General features: G+C 32.5%; 1 protein-coding gene across 1 annotated transcript; it reads right to left on the bottom strand.

Moving 5' to 3' along the window:
• On the bottom strand, nt 1–25,728 carry l(3)76BDm (trafficking protein particle complex subunit 8 homolog l(3)76BDm). Its single transcript, XM_088275020.1, has 17 exons — nt 25,363–25,728; nt 25,118–25,279; nt 23,573–23,861; nt 23,234–23,384; nt 22,418–22,615; nt 20,758–20,964; nt 20,571–20,671; nt 19,756–20,004; nt 18,046–18,328; nt 16,945–17,136; nt 14,978–15,266; nt 14,153–14,453; nt 13,368–13,548; nt 4,270–4,474; nt 3,579–3,808; nt 2,202–3,049; nt 1–1,389 (listed from the first exon to the last, which is right to left on the bottom strand). Exons 1-17 carry the CDS (start codon nt 25,517–25,519, stop codon nt 1,143–1,145), a joined length of 4,290 nt encoding a protein of 1,429 aa, XP_088131146.1. The 5' UTR covers nt 25,520–25,728; the 3' UTR covers nt 1–1,142.
• Between the last annotated feature and the right edge of the window lie 228 nt (nt 25,729–25,956).

Below are 25,956 nucleotides of genomic sequence, written 5' to 3'. Positions count from 1 at the left end.
TTTTTTTTTGCGGTAAGTGCTTATTTAGTGAATAAATTAAAAGAATCCCGAGCATTTTTATTTGATATACTGTAACTAAATATATTCTGGTTTTTAAACAAATACTGACTGTAAAACCATTTGTGAGGTGATAAAGTATTTCAAAAAAATACTTAGTTATTGGGAGTATGCTCATGATAAATTAATGGGTTTATATAAAATATTCACTATCTAACTAACAAAAATATGTATAATCTGTCAAGGATCTGATACAACAAAATGATTTATTTTTTCATTTAATACTAATAATCATATAAATAATAACACTTGACACCAATATAATTCACAGCACTTGTAGCACAGTGGTTTAAACAATATAGATTAGTTTAACTTTGGTTCATGAACTATGATAAAACATTATTAGTTTCTACTAGGTTGATGAAAAAAATACAAGTTTACAGGGTATTTTGTTATGTATCATTTACACTATTTTCTCTTAACTAAGTTTCAACATTATTGTAGAAGCTAAAATCATTCAGTAATAATTAAGAAACAAATTTCTCAAAAGTCTGAACAGTACCTGAGCAATTGTTTTTGTAACTCTTTTTTTTTACAATATTGATAAAAATTATTAATAAAAATGAGAATGGGATCATTTCACCCGATCAAAAGTGATAAAACGGATAGTGTCAGTAATCTTTAACCATTGATGTTGTTTAACAGAAAGGTATTTTAAAAAAAAAATTGTTACACAAATATTAAAAAATCATGTAAAAAAAATCCACAGATATCACTACCAGTATGTACTAATATTGAAATAAAATTTGACAGCGCTTATGTTTTAAGTGTGAAAAATACTAATTTCGTTCATCCATAGTCTACGAATGGTTGAAAATAATTTTTTTTTTCAGGTCATGTACCTCAAATGTTTAGAGTGAAATATTACAAAATTGTGTTTCGAAAAAAGAAAACCCTTAAAAATGAAAAAAAAAATACAACATTCATTTGTAAGTGAAAGAACAAGTTATGCCGTTTTGAAAAATATGTATTTTAGTTGTAAATCAATGTTGACAAAATCAATGTGCTTAAAGAGCAAGCCTTATTATATAACTTGTAAATTTTTACTAGGTTTTTTTCATCAACTTTTGCAGAAAGATATCTGATTAGTTTCCTTTGATGACTATTGTAGAAGTAGCGATGTGAGTTTGCATGACGGTTCTCGTCTCCTGGGCTTCTTGCAGGCGGCAGGACACTCGGAGGATGTTCCCGAGGGAGAAGGTGCCGGGACCGGTGCAAGCCATCTGCAGACTCACGGAGCCGCTCTGCAGCGCCCCCAGGGCCACCTGGACCCCGCCCGACTCATTCCCACCCACGCCCACCCACGACATCCCGGAATATTTAGATGTAGAACTGGAAAAAAAACCCTTTGCTAGTATAAAAGTTTTGTTTTAATTACCTATCGTCCAAGTGACTGAAATCTAGCTACGGCTTATGTAACACTGCTTATCATGACCCTACTCAGGCTTCAACTTTTAAAGTTTTAGAGCCTATGCCTACTCGTGGGTGGATTTACTCTTTATGTTTAAGAAAATTCTAGACAAAAACACTCGCTATCAAGCTAGAGGCATGAGTTTATACATTTCATTGATTCTGAGTTAGCAGTAAAGTTACTTAGGTATATGATTTTAATTCTATGATTTTAATTAGGATGTGAGTTTGCAAAGTATGAAAGTTTACAAATTTCATTTAACTCAAGGTGTCTTACATACAACAGGAGCAAACCATACATATAAATCTATTACAAACAAATACTACACTATTCAGTCATTTATTTACTACCACACATTCACGTACATCTGTACACAAGCAAACGTACACACACAAAAATACATTTCAAAAGGTGAGATATATTACAGAAGTTTCCTTCTTTTATAATGATTTTGAGAATAAGACAAAATAAATCCAGTGTCGAAATACAATGATTTTAAACATTTGTGCACTAATTTTCATCAAATGAAATAATCTATAAAAACAATATATATTCACAGATCTGCATTGAAAGTTGAATGTCAAAAGTCAAATGAAAATTTTGAAGCGCGGGATAGTATGCAATCTCCAGCATTGCTTTGCACGATTCGTAGATAGTTTGGATATACTAGAAAAGTGTGCCAAGTCTAAATTAAAAAAGTTAAAAAAAGAAAACACGTCAAAATTATACATACCTTTTAGGACTAGAAGTATTTATAACAGCTATAACATCTCTCGTTGAACAATTGACTAAATGCATTTTCACTGGCACAATACAAACGTACATTTTTTTAAAGTCATGTAACACTTCTAAATCGTGCTCCAAACAAAATGTTACCAACTTCTTATCGTTCTCCGAACTGTTAGCGCGATTTGTGTTATTTCCCCCACTTGTCAAAGACTCACTCCCAAACAACTTAATAGGTTGGTTTTCTACGCTTCTCAAGGAATCTATTAAACCGACGCTCGACACTTTAACATTTAACTTGTCTAAATTTAAATGGTGCTGTCCGACGGCTGTTCTTCGCAATCCATTACTGTCCGTAATGTCGGCTTTCCATCTTATGACAATCGTGGAATTAACAGATTGAGTGTCCAATGAGACGCTGTCATTGTAACTTATGATTTCGCTAGGTGAATCACTCTCATCGAATGCTGAAGAATAATCCGTGACAAAACACGAGTAAGGTTTTTCTCTGACGGAAACAATTTTCTCAGAATTGTTGTTATCCAATCTGACATCAGAAGATATAATATCGTGGGTCTTACTTTTGACCGCACATCTTCGGGCTCGCATAATTAAATGCAATGTTTCTTTGCTATTGAGGGTTTTTATATCCTGATGGATAGGAACCATGTCATGGAGAGTCCAAGATTGACTCAGTAATGACACTTGCTGCACTTCAATGACAGAGATGATTCCATGATGTATTTGGTTACTATTTTTTAATTCCATGACCATATTTAAGGCTTCCTCAAACTCTTCACTACTTTCTTTTCGCCTCAATGTACGTCTAGCAACAGTTGACAGTTGGACGGATTTCTGAAAATATTTAAAAAATTTAAGAATAAAACAAGCAAATTCTAATGATTTCTGTGGATTTTGCTAAAGAAAAAATAAATAAGTAGGTACTTAGTAGTTTGAAATATTCAAAAAAATTCTTTTCTATATTGTGGTGACTTCTATGGATTATTCTCATACACTTTAACTATCTGTTCTGTAGAACTCTAAAAATATTAAATTTAATAAATAAACTTCTTTATCATACGATTATGTAAATTTTCTGATGATCAAAATCATTTTTAGATCACCAATGGCGACAATGTCGCCCCTATCAATTATGCTGAAAAATTTGCATAGACTAGTCATTTAGCTAGAGTACATTTAAGGTATCAAATAGCAATGTGACATTATATTTTACGATGTTTTTAAATTTAGTTTAAGAGCATATTAGTCTTCTTTCTTTTTCTTCTTGAAAGCTAGAGCTTTCTGACCTCCACTGCTGGATATAGGCCTCTTCCTAATCAACATTTCATTTAGACACCCTCATTTAGTTTAAGAACATATTTACCTGTACAGTAATAGACCACGAATGCCTCAGCAGGCGGTGTGCGGGCAGCGTGTCGGGCTGCGTGTGCTGGTAATAGCACAGGGCGTGCATTGCGTGCGTGCCTGCCACGCTGGGAGCGCGTAGCCACAGCACAGCAGAGTGGGTTTGCCCCGCCTCCAAGCTGTCCAGTACGCGTACGCAGTGCCGGTCGCGGATACGGCGCTCTTTGTCTAGTCGCAACTGTCTTTCATCTGCGATATTTTAACATCATAATAATAATAATGAATTTGTATAATTTACATAGCACCATTTTTGTAAAATACTACCTCAAGGCCGCTTCACTGTGAATGAATTGGGGAAAAGAAGATGGTGGAAATGATTTTGCAAACAAATGCATTTTTAGTTTTTTTCTAAAGATCACCTCACTCTCACTATTTCTAACTACCGGTGGAAGAGCATTCCACGCCATCAGTCCATCATCCACATGATATTACATATAAATGCATATAAAAACATGTTAGAGTTAAAACATTCGAATGTCTAGTGAAAGGATTTGGTTTATCTGTTTATCATCATGTTTTCTTTTTTTTAATTCTTGAAACTCAAATCTTTTTTATGTTATTAATTCCAAATATACACACCTATCACTGAAGGCAGTTCTGTCTTTGTTTCCTGAAAATACAAAATTATAAATTTAAATAAACAAACTAACCTTGGACAACTTGCGGCTCCAGATACCTGGTGTCCAGCAGGGCCATGAAGGGATTGGCGGTGTCCGTGTCTAGACAAAAATACTGAGGGTGCGACACGGCCATGTACAGCGACTGCAGTGGAACCTTGCCCACGTTGCGAAACTCCACGCCAACCCTCTGGATCTCTCCGCACAGCAGCATAGGACTTATGTCCGTGAATTGCACCTACAATACAAAGAATACTCTTAACACATTGTTGTGGTCAACCCGGACCCTAATTATACCCGGACAGTCTGCCGCCCGAACCTCAGTATACTAATCACAAGTGACCTCAAACCCAATTCTGATCTGCACAACGTTTTTTGGCTTCTCCCGCGCTCTTCTAAAAGAAGCAAATAGAACGCTTATAAGTGTCTCCCGCTCACTACTAACAGTATGTAAAAGACAAAAAATGCAAAAAATGTGTTAATTATTTAAAGAGTTGACATTTTGAAATAAAATTATACCATGAGAGCAAATATTGTTTTAGGATTGAATTGAATGATTTTTTCATAAATATTACGTAAAATATATTATGCAGTGTTTTGTGGAATTATATATATATATATATATATATATATATATACATACATACATACATACATACATACATACATACATACATACATACATACATACATACATACATACATACATACATACATACATACATACATACATACATACATACATACATACATACATACATACATACATACATACATACATACATACATACATACATACATACATACATACATACATACATACATACATACATACATACATACATACATACATACATACATACATACATACATACATACATACATACATACATACATACATACATACATACATACATACATACATACATACATACATACATACATACATACATACATACATACATACATACATACATACATACATACATACATACATACATACATACATACATACATACATACATACATACATACATACATACATACATACATACATACATACATACATACATACATACATACATACATACATACATACATACATACATACATACATACATACATACATACATACATACATACATACATACATACATACATACATACATACATACATACATACATACATACATACATACATACATACATACATACATACATACATACATACATACATACATACATACATACATACATACATACATACATACATACATACATACATACATACATACATACATACATACATACATACATACATACATACATACATACATACATACATACATACATACATACATACATACATACATACATACATACATACATACATACATACATACATACATACATACATACATACATACATACATACATACATACATACATACATACATACATACATACATACATACATACATACATACATACATACATACATACATACATACATACATACATACATACATACATACATACATACATACATACATACATACATACATACATACATACATACATACATACATACATACATACATACATACATACATACATACATACATACATACATACATACATACATACATACATACATACATACATACATACATACATACATACATACATACATACATACATACATACATACATACATACATACATACATACATACATACATACATACATACATACATACATACATACATACATACATACATACATACATACATACATACATACATACATACATACATACATACATACATACATACATACATACATACATACATACATACATACATACATACATACATACATACATACATACATACATACATACATACATACATACATACATACATACATACATACATACATACATACATACATACATACATACATACATACATACATACATACATACATACATACATACATACATACATACATACATACATACATACATACATACATACATACATACATACATACATACATACATACATACATACATACATACATACATACATACATACATACATACATACATACATACATACATACATACATACATACATACATACATACATACATACATACATACATACATACATACATACATACATACATACATACATACATACATACATACATACATACATACATACATACATACATACATACATACATACATACATACATACATACATACATACATACATACATACATACATACATACATACATACATACATACATACATACATACATACATACATACATACATACATACATACATACATACATACATACATACATACATACATACATACATACATACATACATACATACATACATACATACATACATACATACATACATACATACATACATACATACATACATACATACATACATACATACATACATACATACATACATACATACATACATACATACATACATACATACATACATACATACATACATACATACATACATACATACATACATACATACATACATACATACATACATACATACATACATACATACATACATACATACATACATACATACATACATACATACATACATACATACATACATACATACATACATACATACATACATACATACATACATACATACATACATACATACATACATACATACATACATACATACATACATACATACATACATACATACATACATACATACATACATACATACATACATACATACATACATACATACATACATACATACATACATACATACATACATACATACATACATACATACATACATACATACATACATACATACATACATACATACATACATACATACATACATACATACATACATACATACATACATACATACATACATACATACATACATACATACATACATACATACATACATACATACATACATACATACATACATACATACATACATACATACATACATACATACATACATACATACATACATACATACATACATACATACATACATACATACATACATACATACATACATACATACATACATACATACATACATACATACATACATACATACATACATACATACATACATACATACATACATACATACATACATACATACATACATACATACATACATACATACATACATACATACATACATACATACATACATACATACATACATACATACATACATACATACATACATACATACATACATACATACATACATACATACATACATACATACATACATACATACATACATACATACATACATACATACATACATACATACATACATACATACATACATACATACATACATACATACATACATACATACATACATACATACATACATACATACATACATACATACATACATACATACATACATACATACATACATACATACATACATACATACATACATACATACATACATACATACATACATACATACATACATACATACATACATACATACATACATACATACATACATACATACATACATACATACATACATACATACATACATACATACATACATACATACATACATACATACATACATACATACATACATACATACATACATACATACATACATACATACATACATACATACATACATACATACATACATACATACATACATACATACATACATACATACATACATACATACATACATACATACATACATACATACATACATACATACATACATACATACATACATACATACATACATACATACATACATACATACATACATACATACATACATACATACATACATACATACATACATACATACATACATACATACATACATACATACATACATACATACATACATACATACATACATACATACATACATACATACATACATACATACATACATACATACATACATACATACATACATACATACATACATACATACATACATACATACATACATACATACATACATACATACATACATACATACATACATACATACATACATACATACATACATACATACATACATACATACATACATACATACATACATACATACATACATACATACATACATACATACATACATACATACATACATACATACATACATACATACATACATACATACATACATACATACATACATACATACATACATACATACATACATACATACATACATACATACATACATACATACATACATACATACATACATACATACATACATACATACATACATACATACATACATACATACATACATACATACATACATACATACATACATACATACATACATACATACATACATACATACATACATACATACATACATACATACATACATACATACATACATACATACATACATACATACATACATACATACATACATACATACATACATACATACATACATACATACATACATACATACATACATACATACATACATACATACATACATACATACATACATACATACATACATACATACATACATACATACATACATACATACATACATACATACATACATACATACATACATACATACATACATACATACATACATACATACATACATACATACATACATACATACATACATACATACATACATACATACATACATACATACATACATACATACATACATACATACATACATACATACATACATACATACATACATACATACATACATACATACATACATACATACATACATACATACATACATACATACATACATACATACATACATACATACATACATACATACATACATACATACATACATACATACATACATACATACATACATACATACATACATACATACATACATACATACATACATACATACATACATACATACATACATACATACATACATACATACATACATACATACATACATACATACATACATACATACATACATACATACATACATACATACATACATACATACATACATACATACATACATACATACATACATACATACATACATACATACATACATACATACATACATACATACATACATACATACATACATACATACATACATACATACATACATACATACATACATACATACATACATACATACATACATACATACATACATACATACATACATACATACATACATACATACATACATACATACATACATACATACATACATACATACATACATACATACATACATACATACATACATACATACATACATACATACATACATACATACATACATACATACATACATACATACATACATACATACATACATACATACATACATACATACATACATACATACATACATACATACATACATACATACATACATACATACATACATACATACATACATACATACATACATATATATATATATATATATATATATATATATATATATATATATATCAGTGGCGTGCCTAGGGTTTACCAGTAAGGCAAGCCCATTATTTTTCACATTCGTGAATACATGATGTACCTATAATTTCTTCACCTCATATCATTCCCAGTATAGTAAGCACCCTGAAAGTATTATAAATATAAACAATGTATGCTAATCATTGTAAAAATGTGCATACATGTAACTTTTGTAAGGTTTAGCCATCACCTTGAAATAAAGAAAAAGTTCACTATAATAAAATATCATCCTCAGATATCAACCATCACCAATAAGTACCATCACCATATAATGGCATGCATAGTGTTTTATAATCATCATCGGAATCCATAGATATGTATACATACAACAATAATGGTTGATAAAGTATATATGGTATGTTTATCAATTTTGATAGGATTTAAAAAAATAATAACCCTAAAAACATATTTGCTCAAACCTTTTTATGAATTATGAATAAAAGCTTTCGAGAATTATTTATCATACAAATAAATTAGCTTAAATGTTATAGAATAGCAATAACACATATTTGAAATTAGTGAAAAATACCCCCGCAACGTACTGAAACATTTTTATTTGTATTCTAAAGCGAACCGCCTATCTTTTTTAAAAAACGGTTTTATAATATCTTCATAAAAAGTCACTGAATGTTTGAGATTTGCTAATAGTTTTTTTTTCTTTGGCAATCATAGAGAGTTCGGAAAGGCGATTTTGTCATTGTATATTTCTTAAGTACGTGTGTATTCGTTTTAATGCTGAAAATGCGCGTTCTGCTGAAGCACTTGCAGCTGGTATAGTGATCACCAAATGAGTTAACTTTAGCAACTCTGAAAATGCATCTTCAAGACTATTTTCGTTGATAAAATCTATAAGCTGAAATACATTAAAATCCTTCAAGTCCGAAGAAGAGTACAAACATATTAATTGATTTTTTAATGATTGTTTATCAAAATGAATACCGTAGTGAAATTCTAAAGATTCTAATTCGTCAGTTGGAAAATTCAGTTTATATCTGTCGTAAAGCTTGTTGTTGAGCAATTGAAAAAAATGAAGTTTGAATATTTCAGAATATCTGTCATTAATTTCGGAAGATATGTTATCAATAATTTGGATGAAAATTCTTTTGTATTCCGTACGAGCACACGAAACATTTCGTCTTAAGCGAGGGGCAGTATTGTTTTGAGATGCAATGACACATATTTGATCAAATTGCGATTGAAAATCCGTACTCAACCAGTTATGAAATTCTTTTATCTTATTGCTGCAGTAACCAACGTCGATTTGCGATTTTTGTATGATATTATATAAACTATCGGTTTTTTCAAATATTATGTGAAATAGTTGTAAAAAAAAAATTAAATTAAAAGATTGTAAAGAATTATAAAAAGATTCCACCGACAAATTTGTATCGCCTTCCCATTGCTGAGGATTATCAGCCATTTCACTAAATAAGCCAATTAGATTATTTTTTTGTTCAAATATAATATTTACAGTACGCGATGAGTACGCCCAACGAGTAGCAGAAATGTGTGGTATTTTTTATTGCAAAATTTATCATAATGAGCGGATCTTTTTGTACTGTTGCTAAAAAAATGAACCAAAACCTGAACAGCAGAAAAAAATGAACTTATTTCGCCAATTCTGCTACAAGACTTGGATAAAACTAGATTTAATAAATGGGCATTACACCAAATATAAATAGCCTGAGGACAAAACTCTTTAATTTTTTGTTGCACCCCGTTTCTTACCCCAGACATGACGTTCGCGCCATCGTAGCTTTGCGCGACTAATTTATTTTTGCAGTCATAAATATTTACGTAGTGCATGATAATCTCGGCAAGTACATCCTAAAAATCGATCATGTATATCATTTCCAGAGAAATATCTAAATATCATACATAATTGTTCTTTATTACTAATATCTGGCGTCTCATCTATAATTACTGATACAAAAGTGGACATTTTTATTTCCGATTTTATTTGATTCCTCATTACTTCCGATACGCTGCAAATAATATCATTTTGTATTTTATTAGAAAGGTAACTAGGACCCTGTTTGTCGCTTTGCTGCATATGTTTTTCTAAAACAAGATCATATTTAGACAACATTGAAATGAGCTCTAGGAAATTTTCTCTATTAAGTGATGTTTCGGATTCATCGTGTCCCCTAAAAGCGAGTTCTTGCTGAGCTAAATAGCAAACAACATCGACTAACCGCTGAAAAACACTTCGATTATGGTTTACTTTTAAATTATGTCTAGTTACCTCCTCAGATAATTGCCGAGATATGGATGTTTCTATTCTATGTTTACCGAAATTATGGAAACTTATTACAGCGTTCAAATGCTTCTGTGTATTTTGATGTCGTTTTATGGCGTTTGTTAAATTGTTTAAATCATCATAACCGGATGAATTCCACACATTTTTGTTATTAGAAAAAAAAAACGCAATACCAACAAAATAATTTATTAATATGAGAGCAACCGGCAATCCATCGAGTTTTGTATACTGACCGATTAAACTTCCTTTTATGTGATTTAACAGTTTGCGATATATTTAAATTGGGAGTAGGTCTTAGAGATGTAATCATTTCTTTTTTTTTAATAAAATTCAAAGCGCTAACCTTTCCATTATGAAGTAACTCTTTTACACACTTTAAATCACTACAAGGAATGACATCGGCCATTTCCGAACTCATTATGACGTATGAATACGTAAGGAAATAATTAGATAATTTCCAATGATAAATAAATATGTGCTAAGTGTAGATTAGGCAAATAATCAATGAATAATAATCGACTCAAATACAAAGGCATAAAAGTCGTTGAGAATAGTTTGACAGATAACCATTATGAAATACGTTCGATACGATTGCAAATTGTGCACCACGTGTGTGGCTAAGTTCAGGCCAATGGAAGCCGGCTTCCAAATTTCATACAAAATGCCATATATGTACCTACTATTTTATGGTTAGAGTTACATTTTTTAAGCAAAAATATAAGACATATTGCCGGAACCAGAAGCCCAAATTGAAGCCAATGAGAGCGAGCGAGATGGCTAATCTTGTGTCGCCTGCACTTGCAACAGACAGGGCGAAAGCCGAATGTTTACACTCGGCTATCTCGGGTAGTACGAAAAAGCGCGCGATAATTTAAAAACAGGCATGCATTAACTATGTATTTTTAATCAATTTAAAATTTAATAATTGTTGGAGTTGTTACGCAAGCCGGGCTTTTGGGCTTCTAGGGAAGGTCCGCCACTGATATATATATATATATATATATATATATATATATATATATATATATATATATATATATATATATATATATATATATGTATATGAATATATAAAACCAACTCTGCATCCTCCACATGATGATTTTCAATTCTTATATTATCTTCTACTGTGCATGTTTTGCCAGGTCCCCCTGATGTCAACTATCACTTCAGAGTGATTGTCCTTGTCTTGGGCAGCTCTAAACAGCGCCTCAAAGGGTCCTGATCTCCGTCCGATCTCGTGTATTCCGGAGGAGATTTGTCTTCTACTCATACCTGTAAACTTCTTATATTATACATACCTGTAAACATGGGGCAGGAGGAACTACAATAACACTAAGTCTCTTGTCCACTCCATACTGCGGTTCTCCACCCACTTCCTTGACTCCCTTCAGTTTAGGGCCCCGGATTTCAAACATCTGCTTTCCTAACACTGATAATGAGGGATTGGATTCTTCATTAGCTGGAACTGGATTACATAACCTATAAAAAAATATTATAAAATATATAAATTATTGCGCTAGCTTACTAGCGGACAGGTCAGAAGTGAGATCAATCACCTTGCATTTATGAGGAGATATTTACTGCCAATAGCATGGATCAGCTATTGGTGGAGTATATTTCAAAGACTTTTGGAATTTACCCTTGTGATTTCAAAACTTAATCGACCACAAGACAGAATTTTATATACAATTTATACTGAGGGCCAGATCTACTAAAGAGGGTGTTGAAACAAGAAAATCAGGTGTCAATTTTTTAAACGGTATCAGTTTTATGGCACCTATATCAACAACAAAAAAACATTTACATTTGTTTTTGTGAGGAAAACACATGCATCACAGTTTATGTGTTGAAAATAAGTAAAAATAAATAAAAATTACTTGTGTATTTAATAATTGGATATATGAAATATTTTACTAATTTTGATCCCTTCAATTCCAAATAAACGAGTTTCGACTGAATTGCTTTTTCAATACAAAAGCAACTTTGTCAAATAACCAACTTTTGATGAAAGTGAATGTGAAAAAAAAACTTTTATGTCAATAATTGTGACAAAAGTACAAACACATGTTAGGGTAGTTTTTACCTGTACGCCACCCCGACTAGTGTCAACTCTCCCGGATGCAGCGGCATCAAGCTAAGTGGCACCGTGGTCACCCTGTCGCTGTGTAATAACACCAGCGGGACCTTCTGCGTCACCACAACGGACTTGTCGTACTCTCGGTTGGCGGTCACGCAGCTCTCGTTGGAGAACACGGCTCCCTCCGTGCCGGCGTCCGTGGGCTGCTGGGACGCCTGTGATTTGAACTGCCACAGGAGCTGGACGTCCATGATGGTGATGTCAATGAGAAGCGGATTCTGCAGGGATGCTATTACTTGAATAGGCTCTGAAACAAAATAAAAATAAAACAAATGTGTTTAAAAATATAACCTGCCTAGCTTAAAGTGTAAAACTGCTAATTGTGTAAAACTTACAGTAAGATTATGACATGCATACATTGTAAAAAATATATATTTTTAAAAACTGATTATTATTAACATATTTTGAACGGGTATTTTTTACGCCTGCGTATCGCTGGCAAGAGGATTTAAGAAATGTGTACATATAGTTTAGACCTTAACAAAAAGGTTGGTTTTCTTTGGACACACTTTGGACGAGAAAGATATTTCTACCCGTTCGGTCAATAAATGCTTAAGGACGGGAAGGGTATTTTTCCCTTCTATGCTAGCCTTATTTCAAAGTCAGAAAAGAAGGAATTATACAATGTTTTTCTATGAATATTATGTACTAAAAAAATAAATCCCGTTGCCAGCCATCCGCGAGTATAAAAAACGCCCGTCCGAAATGTGTTAATATCAATCTTTAAACAAAATTAAAGAATTCCATTAAATTACAAACTATAATCATTACCTCCTTGTGGACTGATAGGATTAGCGGAGTTATCCGAAGTGTCACAGAAAACAGAGAGCGTCGGCTTGAACAGCATCGGAGCCCTTCCCTTGGCCTTGTGCAGGAGCATCTCTTCCAACGGGGCCCAGAGTGTGGCCTGGGGAGCACCGGGCGGGGGTGGCGTCCCCGGGACAGAGGGGGAAGTCCCATGCATGGCCCCGCACCACACCACCGTGCAGTTCCCCACAAGGATCGGGACTGGCAGCACAGGGAGCACGTTCTGTTGCTCCGGATCATTGGCCAACCATTGCTTGGAAAGAAAGATATTGGCAACAATTTATTACTGTAAATTTATTTATCATTATATTGTCAATGGTTCTAATTAGCTAACTAGCTTTTAATTTTTATTAATTGATTCGGCAGTCACTTTGTGGTAAAATGTATCCATTTTTAATTGATGTTTTACTTAGTAAATACCACTATTTCTTAAAATCTCGTTTGAAAATGATGCGGAATGCATCGAAACACGTGTCACAGTAGATTTTAAGAAATAGTGGTATTTACTAAGTAAAACATTAATTAAAATTTTTGATTTTTAATTATTTTTAGATGAGACAAGTGATGTATTAACATGTTAACAGGGCAGGATGTATAAACATGTCAAACGTAAACAATATCGGTAACGGGTAGGACATATGAATATGTCCTGTAAATATATGTTGCGCCCTGGAACGGGTGGGACCTATATTTACAAATAACAAAGGTAATTAGTCATCCATACATGTTTCGACATTAAATATTTTCTATTTGTTTGTAATTTTGTATTTTCCTTTGTGATTTATATATAAATAAATGAAAAAATATACATTTCATAGTATTTTATTATATTTTAAGTATAAATAAAATATATGTATAAACTTATGTCCACTGGGCGACATACTGACACGTCCAAGCGAAAGAGTTCATGCCCGTTGTGTCTGTCCAATTCATATAACACAATATTAATAAAAAATAAATAATTATTGGATTGATTTTGCAACTAACCTAACCCAACTACACCACAGTATGTACTGTCAATAGAACATTGTAAGCCTGTATTTGCGGTATTTTTCGGACTGCGTTTTTACTAAAATTTATAGGATGATTTTTATGAATGATTTTATCAAGTACCATATATTTCGGATTATGAGCTACACCCCAATTATTTTTCAATACAAAAACGTGTCTTATGGTCTAATGTTTATTTTTTTCAATTATGTTATTATATTTAGGGCTTTCTTTCCATGTTACGCGGTGGAACGGCGCTCCGGCACCTTTTTTCACGGATATTTGTTATTATTTTTAAATTTCAAAGTCAATTAGACGAAACAATGTTGGCGCTTATGTAATTATATAATTCGTCAAAATGATGGTATTGCCATGAATATGTAAATGATATTTGAATGTACTTTTTTTTTTAGTAAAAAGTTTTAAATGAATTGAGTTCCGGGAGCTTTTTTTGTTTAAAAAACAGCCTTGATTATATTTTTTGTGACATTAAAAAGAAATATAAATCAATCGGGTGTCGGGTTGTGGTCTCGTGATTAGTGTCGTGGACTTTTAAGTCAGAGTTTCTCGGTTCGATCCCACTATACCACAATTTGATACCACCACCTATTTCAAATAATGAGCTGCTTAGGCTCACAGAAATAGTATGAAGTTGAAATATTTGTGTGATTAATAAAAATAAAAAATAAACAAATATTTCCATTTTAAAAAAAAAAAATATTTCCAGCTTATATTTAACCAGTCAATAACCGGCTAGTGTTAGAAGGCTAATTCACAGAAAGTTCAATATGTATGTTGTATATTTTATCTTTATAATATGAACTACCACGGATGGATGCCTTCATGTAAGTAATGATCAAGATAACACTACGTCAACTTGATGCAGTGCCCTATGCACCATTAGGTGCGGATAAGGGTTATAAGTAAGTAATAATATTTACCAGTCTAACGTTGAGGTACTCCCTGAGGAAGGCATGCTGCTGCGCCCGGCTCTGCAGGGAGCGGGGAGCCAGGAGCGAGGAGAGGGCCGCGCTGGCCGCCCCCCACCAGCCCTGCCCCACCTGCCCCGCCAGCCGCCCCACCGCAAACTCAATGTGGTCTGTCGCCAGCCTCCACCCGCCTCCGCGATACACCTAGTGCACCACAATTACGCTATATTACCACATTGATCAATCACCAAAACAATGTAAACAAAATGGAAAAATAAAAACATTTTTTTTTTTTTTTATTTGTATACATTTATTTAAATCACAATTTATACATATTTATAACTTTTTGCAGAGACCCACCAAGAGCCACCTTACCTTGTGTGTCTTGTCGGTGGAGTTATTTTTTAATACATTTTATTGTTTTTAACTATTTTAACCTAATATAGACACAAAAAAGAGAAAAAAATTAAGAATATAAACATTTTACAATTATCATAAAATTAACTCTTGATCATTTACACATGGAATAAAATGGTTTCTAATATTTATTTTTTTTAATTTCTATACAGACAAAAATACTGGTCTTTTCCATTCATCAAGTATTCTCTTCTATTATTTCCATTTATCTGAATTTTACCATAGACTTAAATTTAAGGTAAGATGATCTTTGAACCATATAATATCAGTTATTTTATTCTATAATAATCCTGAATGACACAGATTGTACACAGCCCTTGTGCACTACACTGAGTCTTACTGTCCGTCAGTCCGGTTAACATGAAAAAACGGATGATTGGCTTGTGCACTTGTCCGCCTTTCTCCGGATCGGTGCGCGGTCGCCGTGTGCGCGAACTCGATCACGCTAAACTGCTGCAGTCGCTTTTATTTGAAAAAACCGGACTGCCGGACAGTAAAATTCCGTGTAGTGCACAAGCGCCCATAGACCTGCATTTGGTTCATACAAGCTATGTAGTTTTCGGGCTAGACCTACTAGTCTAAGAGCCGAATCATATCATGAGTTGATTGTGCAGAATTCCCAGGATGGGAGATTATCAGATAGAAAAGAGTATGATGATGTGAGGAATATATGTATCTAGTCGGCTTGACTCGTACCTGGTAGGCCTGCCTATAGCAGCGCAAGGAGTGGCGTCGCTGGCCCGCCTTGGAGTAGCGGTGGCCAGCTAGCACCATGTGGAAGGCGTACTTGCGCGGTAGGGCGCGGCGAGGCGGTCCCTGCAGGAAGCACAGTGCGGCCTGCTCCAGCAGCAGGGCGCTGCGCAGGTCACACTCCTCCGAGGTCATGCGTATGAGCTGGCGCGCCGCCTCCCCATGCAGCCCGCGCCCTGACAGGCACTGCAGCGACAGGAGGCTTGCTCGGACAGCATACACTGGCATTCTATAATGTGAAAACTTCTAATTAAATCGAGGTTTTGCAGTCCTCGCTATCCACACACTTCCTCAAACAACTTCTACGTTATTTATTGTAACTGCAGACAGTTGGTAGAATTTCATATTGAATTATTGGGTAATATATCCAATATAAAACAAGGTTTGTTGGATTGCATTCTACATTTATTTATGTACATATATGTTAATATTAACATATTAACATATGCATAAATAAATGTAGAATTCAATCCAACAAACCTTGTTTTATTTTGGATATATTACCCAACAAACCTCTACGTTTACTTGAGACTCTTTCATTAGTATGTAAGGTCTAATCCTAAATTATATTCACATACTTGAGAAACGCTTGAAAACATCATTTCAGTTTTTTTTTATTTTAGCTGGATTATCTCCAATAAGGAGTTATTTTTTACATTTTTTTTGACATATCAATATTTATATGAGGGCTGATCACCTGTCCTTCATGTGTTAACAATCAAGATAATGCTGCGTTGCGAGTGTTTTTGCCTAGAATTTTCACTCATGAATTACATGAAATTATAGTAACTTTAAACATAAAGAGTAAATCCACTCACAAGTAGGCATAGGCTATGAAACTTATAAAGTTGAAGCCTGAGTAGGGACATGATAAACGGTGTTGCATAAGCCGTAGCTAGATTTCAGAGTCACTTGGACATTAGGTAATTCAAAAAAAAAAATGCTGCGTTTATATGTTGCAGTGCCCTATGCACCATTGGGTGTGGATGAGAGTTAGAAATAGAATATCAAAAGCATTGTTTACTTTGTGGTATGGTAACATAACACTCTCCTAATCTTTCATTGTTCACTTATAATACCAGTTAAAAACATTACTTCATAACTACTGTTTTCGAATGTTCACCTATAATACCAGTTAAAAACATTACTTCATAACTACTGTTTTCGAATGTTCACTTATAATACCAGTTAAAAACATTACTTCATAACTACTGTTTTCGAATGTTCACTTATAATACCAGTTAAAAACATTACTTCATAACTACTGTTTTCGAATGTTCACTTATAATACCAGTTAAAAACATTACTTCATAACTACTGTTTTCGAATGTTCACTTATAATACCAGTTAAAAACATTACTTCATAACTACTGTTTTCGAATGTTCACTTATAATACCAGTTAAAAACATTACTTCATAACTACTGTTTTCGAATGTTCACTTATAATACCAGTTAAAAACATTACTTCATAACTACTGTTTTCGAATGTTCACTTATAATACCAGTTAAAAACATTACTTCATAACTACTGTTTTCGAATGTTCACTTATAATACCAGTTAAAAACATTACTTCATAACTACTGTTTTCGGAATAACCAGATGAGGGTTTGAAGGAGAAGAAGGGATGTGCACGTGTAGTGGAGTGAAGTGTCACCTGCAGGAGTTGAGGTAGGTGAGGATGCTCTCCTCCATGTAGTCCAAGGTCTTGCGAGAGGCCTCGCCTGCCATGAAGGCGCTCAGGGCGGCCATCTCCAGGGCGCCCGCGTACAGCAGCCACGCGCCGTCCGCGCTGTACTCCCGCTTGGCTGCGTGGTACGCCTGGTACGCGGCGCTCCACTGCCCCAGCATGAACCACACGTCCGCCAGGCGCCGCAGCTGCAACTCGGGGCAGTCTCCCGAGTAACTGAAGCGCACAAAAAAATTTGAAAAACCATGCGATGATATGTATTTTTGCCAACTAATTAATGCTTTATTTGCTTTTAGAGTAAAATGGTTGCATAGATTTGTCATTTTATTTGTAGAACTCTATTTTCATTTATATATTATATATTAAAAACAAACACTGATTTTCAGTCTGCTAAATTGTATTTTATTATTAAAAACACATCAAAATAATATTAATGACAATTGTTTCGCCTTGTAATGGCATTTTCAAACTAATGGCATTAGTTTGAAAATGCTATAACAATGCAAAACAATTGTAATAAATTTAATTTTTAAGTGTTTTTTATAATAAAATATAATTTAGTTCACTTTAAAAATCAGTGTTTGATTTTCATATTTAATATTAAATATAAAATAAATAAAAATTAAAAATATGTAACAATTATATTTTACAGGAGTTAACAAGTTTATAATTCATTTTCAAAATATGCAAAATCCCATAATTATGTACGCTTAATTGAAATTTCGGTTTAAATTTGACCACTATTGTTGTTTACATACGTACGAGAAATATTTAAAACTCACATAACAGAGTTGACTGGAGCATTGGTTCCGGGTTTGTTTGTTCCAAACCACCGTTTTGTAGCACTCAATAAAGATCTGCTAACACCTTTTTTATTTGACACCTGGAGAAATAAAGTATGGTAATGTATAATTCAATATAAAAGCGATACCAATTCAATTATTTAATGATCAGATTGTTTAATGTTACCGCATCTTGTAGCTGATATATTTGTCTCTCGAAATAAGGCAATAGCGCCTTCATAGCAAAATCCTGAACAAAGGTCTTGATGTTCTCAATGTCTTGTGTGGTTAGACTGCTTCCGTGGACAACACCGCCATTAATCGAAGTCGGCTCCCAAACATTTGGGTTTATTAATCCTATATCACTCTCTGTACTGGCTGTCATTGCTTCATTCTAGAATAAGTCAATTTAGTCTAAATAAAAACATTCAGTTACATCGAATAAAATTATACATAAGTTTTTTTTTAATCAATAAACTTTTGAAAAATAATTAAAACTAGGTTCTCCCCACCAAGTGCTTATCACACATATAATGATTCTTTTAATACACATATCTTTAGTACCTATTCCAATACCTTTGATCAAACAGTTGTCTTGAACAGTTGTTTGTAAACCATGTAGCTATCTTTAATACTGAACACATACACAAACACATAATTCCACATTTGTCACAGATAACTATGGTTAATAATAGTTCAAATAAGTTTTCACTATCACAATGCAATACAAAAATGTATAGAAATAAAAAGCAAAACTGTAATATTATATGTATTTACATTTAAGTCTGTTGTATTACTAGTTTATTGTAAAGAAAAAAATATTTTAATAAACTCATTTAGACATTTTGTAAAGTACCCATTCATAGTACCCAATTGAAAAATGTCTTGAAGTCAGTATAGCAACACATTGAAATGATAATGTGTATAAAAATCTGATTTAGCTATTTTGAACTGATCCTTTGTGATCAATATATATATACTCGTACATGTTTGAATACACATACTTTAAACATTTAAATATTTTATAATTGTAACATTATGTTTTTTCTCGGTATAGAGTTAATAGATTTGCAAAATAACTATAGATTAATCATAGATGGGAGCGTTAGAAAGGTGAATCATTAAGAGCAAGGTTTTTTTATATAAGGAAAAGGGGCTAAATCTGGACTTATTCTGAAAGCATTCTTTTGACTTAAATTTTCACCGGTAATGTTTGAAAAAGTGTATGTAAATCATTAAGCATACACCGACTTTTGTTTAGTGGTGAATTTCAACAAAAACTACATAAAACAATTTTTAGTTTGAGGACGACATTTAAACAGAATAAAAATACATATGCCTTTATTGTACGAAATTTGTGTACGCTGAAGGTGGTTGATATTTTATTTCCATAAATATTTAAATAATTCAAATAATTTATAGCCATTGAGCCTAGCGCTCAAAGCTGTAATTATTTCAAGGTGTCCTGTCCTATTTAAACATTATTCACAAAATTTTAAAATAAATTTTATTTAATGCCTTTTTTATAAAATGGAAAACTGGACATTAGATAAACTAGTATATTTGAAAAAATGAGCTGGCTACATTTATCCCCAGTAGAATTTCTCTTATTAAAAAATTAATAAAGTGGTTAATTGTAATACACATTTGAGAAAAAACATCTCAAAAATATTAATTTAGAAGAATTTTTTGTCTTCTTGATTTTATCGATATTTCACATTTTGCATAAGCCATTCTCTTGCTAAGGAGGCAGCATTGATGTAGGATATCATAAAATAGAATAGAAAACAAACAAGAATTTCAGAAAAGACAGATTGGCGGAGCGTAAGCAGACATCACACACAAACCTGCAAGCAATTATTTGTAAAAGAACTCGAGTCAGCCTCTTCCGAGGGACTGAGCGGGTGCACCTGCACTGGCACAGCGCCCCCCTCCTTTTCCAGAGCCCCCGGCGCCCGCCCCACCTCCACACTGGCCGGCATGCCTGTTACGGATGTCATGTCCGCGGGAGTACGGGGCAAACTGTCCTTATCGGAGCCCCCATCCTGAAGAAAGAAAAATAAAATTCATTCTAGTGTTATGGAGTAAACATAATGGAAGATTTAAGAAAAACCATCAGTCGGTAATTTTTTTTATTATTATTAAAAGAGAAATATTTGCGCTTTTATTATTTACAAAAATACTTCAATTTCATACTATTTCTGTGAGCCTAAGCGGCATAAAAAAAATGTACAAGGTTGAGCAATAGAGTTTATATACATACAAGATCAAAAACATTTTTTATATTAATACATACATTGTTTGCGGGAAACGCTTAAAAGCGTCTTTAACATACTGTCAATAGAGAGCGAGAGATGCTTATGAGCCTTCTATTTGCTTACTTCTGGTACAGCAAGAGATGCCAAAAAATATTGTACAGATCGGAATTGGGTTTGCGGTTGCGTGTGATTATTATACTAATTAGAGTTAGAGTTGGTGAAAAAACCGTCCGACAACAATGTGTTAAAAATGGATAGATATTACCACAAAGTGACTGCCGAATCAACTAATGAAAAATAATACTACATTGCGATTTCCCTTAAAATAGCAGTGTGTTTCTTTATCAAGCAATAAATTATAAAGTCCTTGGGTATAACTAATAATAAACACTCCAAAAATCTCACATTGTTTTCTACTCTCCGGATAAGAAATTTGCTCCATGGGTCCGGAAGAACGACGCTATCTGCTTCACTCGGGTTACGGGAATTAATCGATAAGAAGAAACAATTTCCCGATCCGTATGTATGCTTAATTGATTCATAATATTTTTCAGCCCTGTAACGAGAAAAAAAAATCAATTACGATACAAATTCACATACCTACATTAATTAGTACATATATGGTTAAGAAGTAAAATCTTGTGATCAACCAAAATAGTTTATTCATTATTTAGTTTAATTTATAATTGACTTAAAACTGTTCAGAAAATATAACAATAATAAACGTTTATAAAATCGGCATACTTGTCAATATTTCCTTCTAGTGTATCGTGGAGGAGCACATAACAGCGGAGAACATTGGAGTTGAACCATTTGGGTAGTTTGGGCGGAGTGACATTCTGCAGCTGCGACAGCTGCTGCACCATGTGAGCCATCGTCTCCGTGGGGTTGGCTTCCGAAGTGGACACGATGAGCAGACAAGACACAAAGTGCTTGGTATACTCGTGATCGGACGGGAACTGTACATGGAAGAATGTTTCTCTCCAAGCTTCGAACCAAGGTGTCGATGTTGGAATGTCTAAGCTGTAATTTCCTGAAAGAAAATTACGGGTAAAACAAAACGGGTTCAAACTTATTGCTATAATACCTATACCAGTGGTCGAACTTACTGGCCAAAGAGCCAAATATGCATATTACTTACTTACTTATAACCCTTATCCTCACCCAATGGTGCATAGGGCACTGCATCGAATTGACGCAGTGATTTCCTGATCATTACTTACATGAAGGCAAGGTGATCACTCTCGCGCTTCAGGAACCAGTCCAGGTTAATATTAAATAAATTTTAGTGTAAAATCACTAATATTTATTTTCACCCCCCTGGGAATCGAGCCCAGGACCTCCAGCACGGTAGCTAAACACGCTGACCATTACACCACGGAGGCGGACATTATAACGATAAAAAAATTTATTGAGAGACAAATCTGTTTGCAATTCTAGTACACCTTTATTATAATTTTAGACCTTTTTTAAAATACGGTTACACTCAATAAAACTTGATTTCACAATTTTTAAGGATTTTATTCATCGATGAAAAATCTTTTGAAAGTAAGGTATCCATAAGAACGCCACTTATTGCAAATGACATCCTTGCATCTCCTTTGAAAGTTGCATGAAGTATGGTTTGCATGTTGTTATTTTTAGCACGTTTCGAGATTCTCATCAAGAAGACGATTTCTCAGTTTGCTTTTAATAAGGTTCATGCTTTGAAAAGATTGTTAGCATGAATAGGTAGAGTCGAAGAGCTTCCCACGGATGTTTTTTCCGGAGCCAAACATAAAATGTCAAAAAGCCGCATGCGGCTCTCGAGCCACACTCAGGCGACTTATGACCCATACCATAATTCAGACTCCAAATTCTACCATATAATGTTGAAAATGCATTGAGGAATTGAGAGTCCATAAACTCAGTGTCATAGGTAAGGCCGAAATATTGTAATTTTTCAAATATTCAACTTTTACAGTATAAAAAAATATTGACTTAACACATTAATCTAAAGCGTAGAGAACTGATACCCTACGATTTTCCGCCTTTGCCCCAAATTAAGTATTTTGATGTAAAATGATAATTTATTTATGTTATAGTTGCAATTGTGTTAATAATTGATAAAAATAAATAAAAAATGATAATTGGAAAAAATATGTATGGAAATAGTAAGTAAATTTTGAATAAAGAGAAATAAAAAAGAATAAAATTATAAATATTAGTCAAAAACCTTTACTCAAAGCAATCAATGCATTTTGCTTTCACATTAAAATGAATAAAATAAAATAATAAAGAAACACATACCAAATTGGAGATTTACGGTTTTCTCATTGTAAGAATTACTGACAGATTCATTCAAAAATTTTCGTGCTAAAATGGGCTGTGGTGGTCGCGTATTCACATTACATATTGTCAATTTTAGATTTCGCACAGAATAGTGAATTCCAGATGGATCTTTTATATATCCTAAAATAATACAAAAAACACACGTTAACTTCCGTTGGCAGCAAGTATAGAAATTAAAATGAGAACATAAATAATAATATAACCTTCACAGTTCAAACGGCTGAACGGCTGCAGGAGTTCAACAAAGTTCAAATTGTTTTTTTGAGTTATCAAATCCACCGAGGGACTATTCATAACAGCCACCATAGGCGAGAAAGCATTTTGAATAAACTCCTGAGGAGTTTGAGATGATTGAGCCATTTCTAACGAATGCTATAAGATTAGCCGTCAGTGAACTTTATGACTTCTGCGAACCGTATAGCACACACATAAATTCCGCAGATACTCGATATTGTAACTTTCTAAAACAGATATTATTTTATTATAATAAATTATAAGTAAACATCATTTTAATACACTAAGTGACAGCCGTTCGCCCAACATGTCCGTCAGCTGTTATTTTATTTGCTGATTTGCTCACAAATTATATTTACGTAAAATAATTTTTTATATAGCAACATTAAAATAAAGTACGCCATATACTTATGGAGTATATATTTTTAAACCAATGTACCTATTTAGTTACCTATCCAACAAATATTTTTTCACAAATATATTATACTATTATTATAAACAAAACAGATCCAATTAATACTAACTAACTAACTAACCATCACGCCGCTTCCCCGAAAGGGTAG

Source organism: Brachycentrus maculatus, unplaced genomic scaffold (assembly GCF_059751285.1).
Source record: "Brachycentrus maculatus isolate JH-2025_06_01 unplaced genomic scaffold, ASM5975128v1 h1tg000004l, whole genome shotgun sequence".
Taxonomy (NCBI): Eukaryota; Metazoa; Arthropoda; class Insecta; order Trichoptera; family Brachycentridae; genus Brachycentrus; species Brachycentrus maculatus.
Note: the sequence above shows the minus strand (reverse complement) of the source record. Positions and strands in the feature narration are given on the sequence as shown.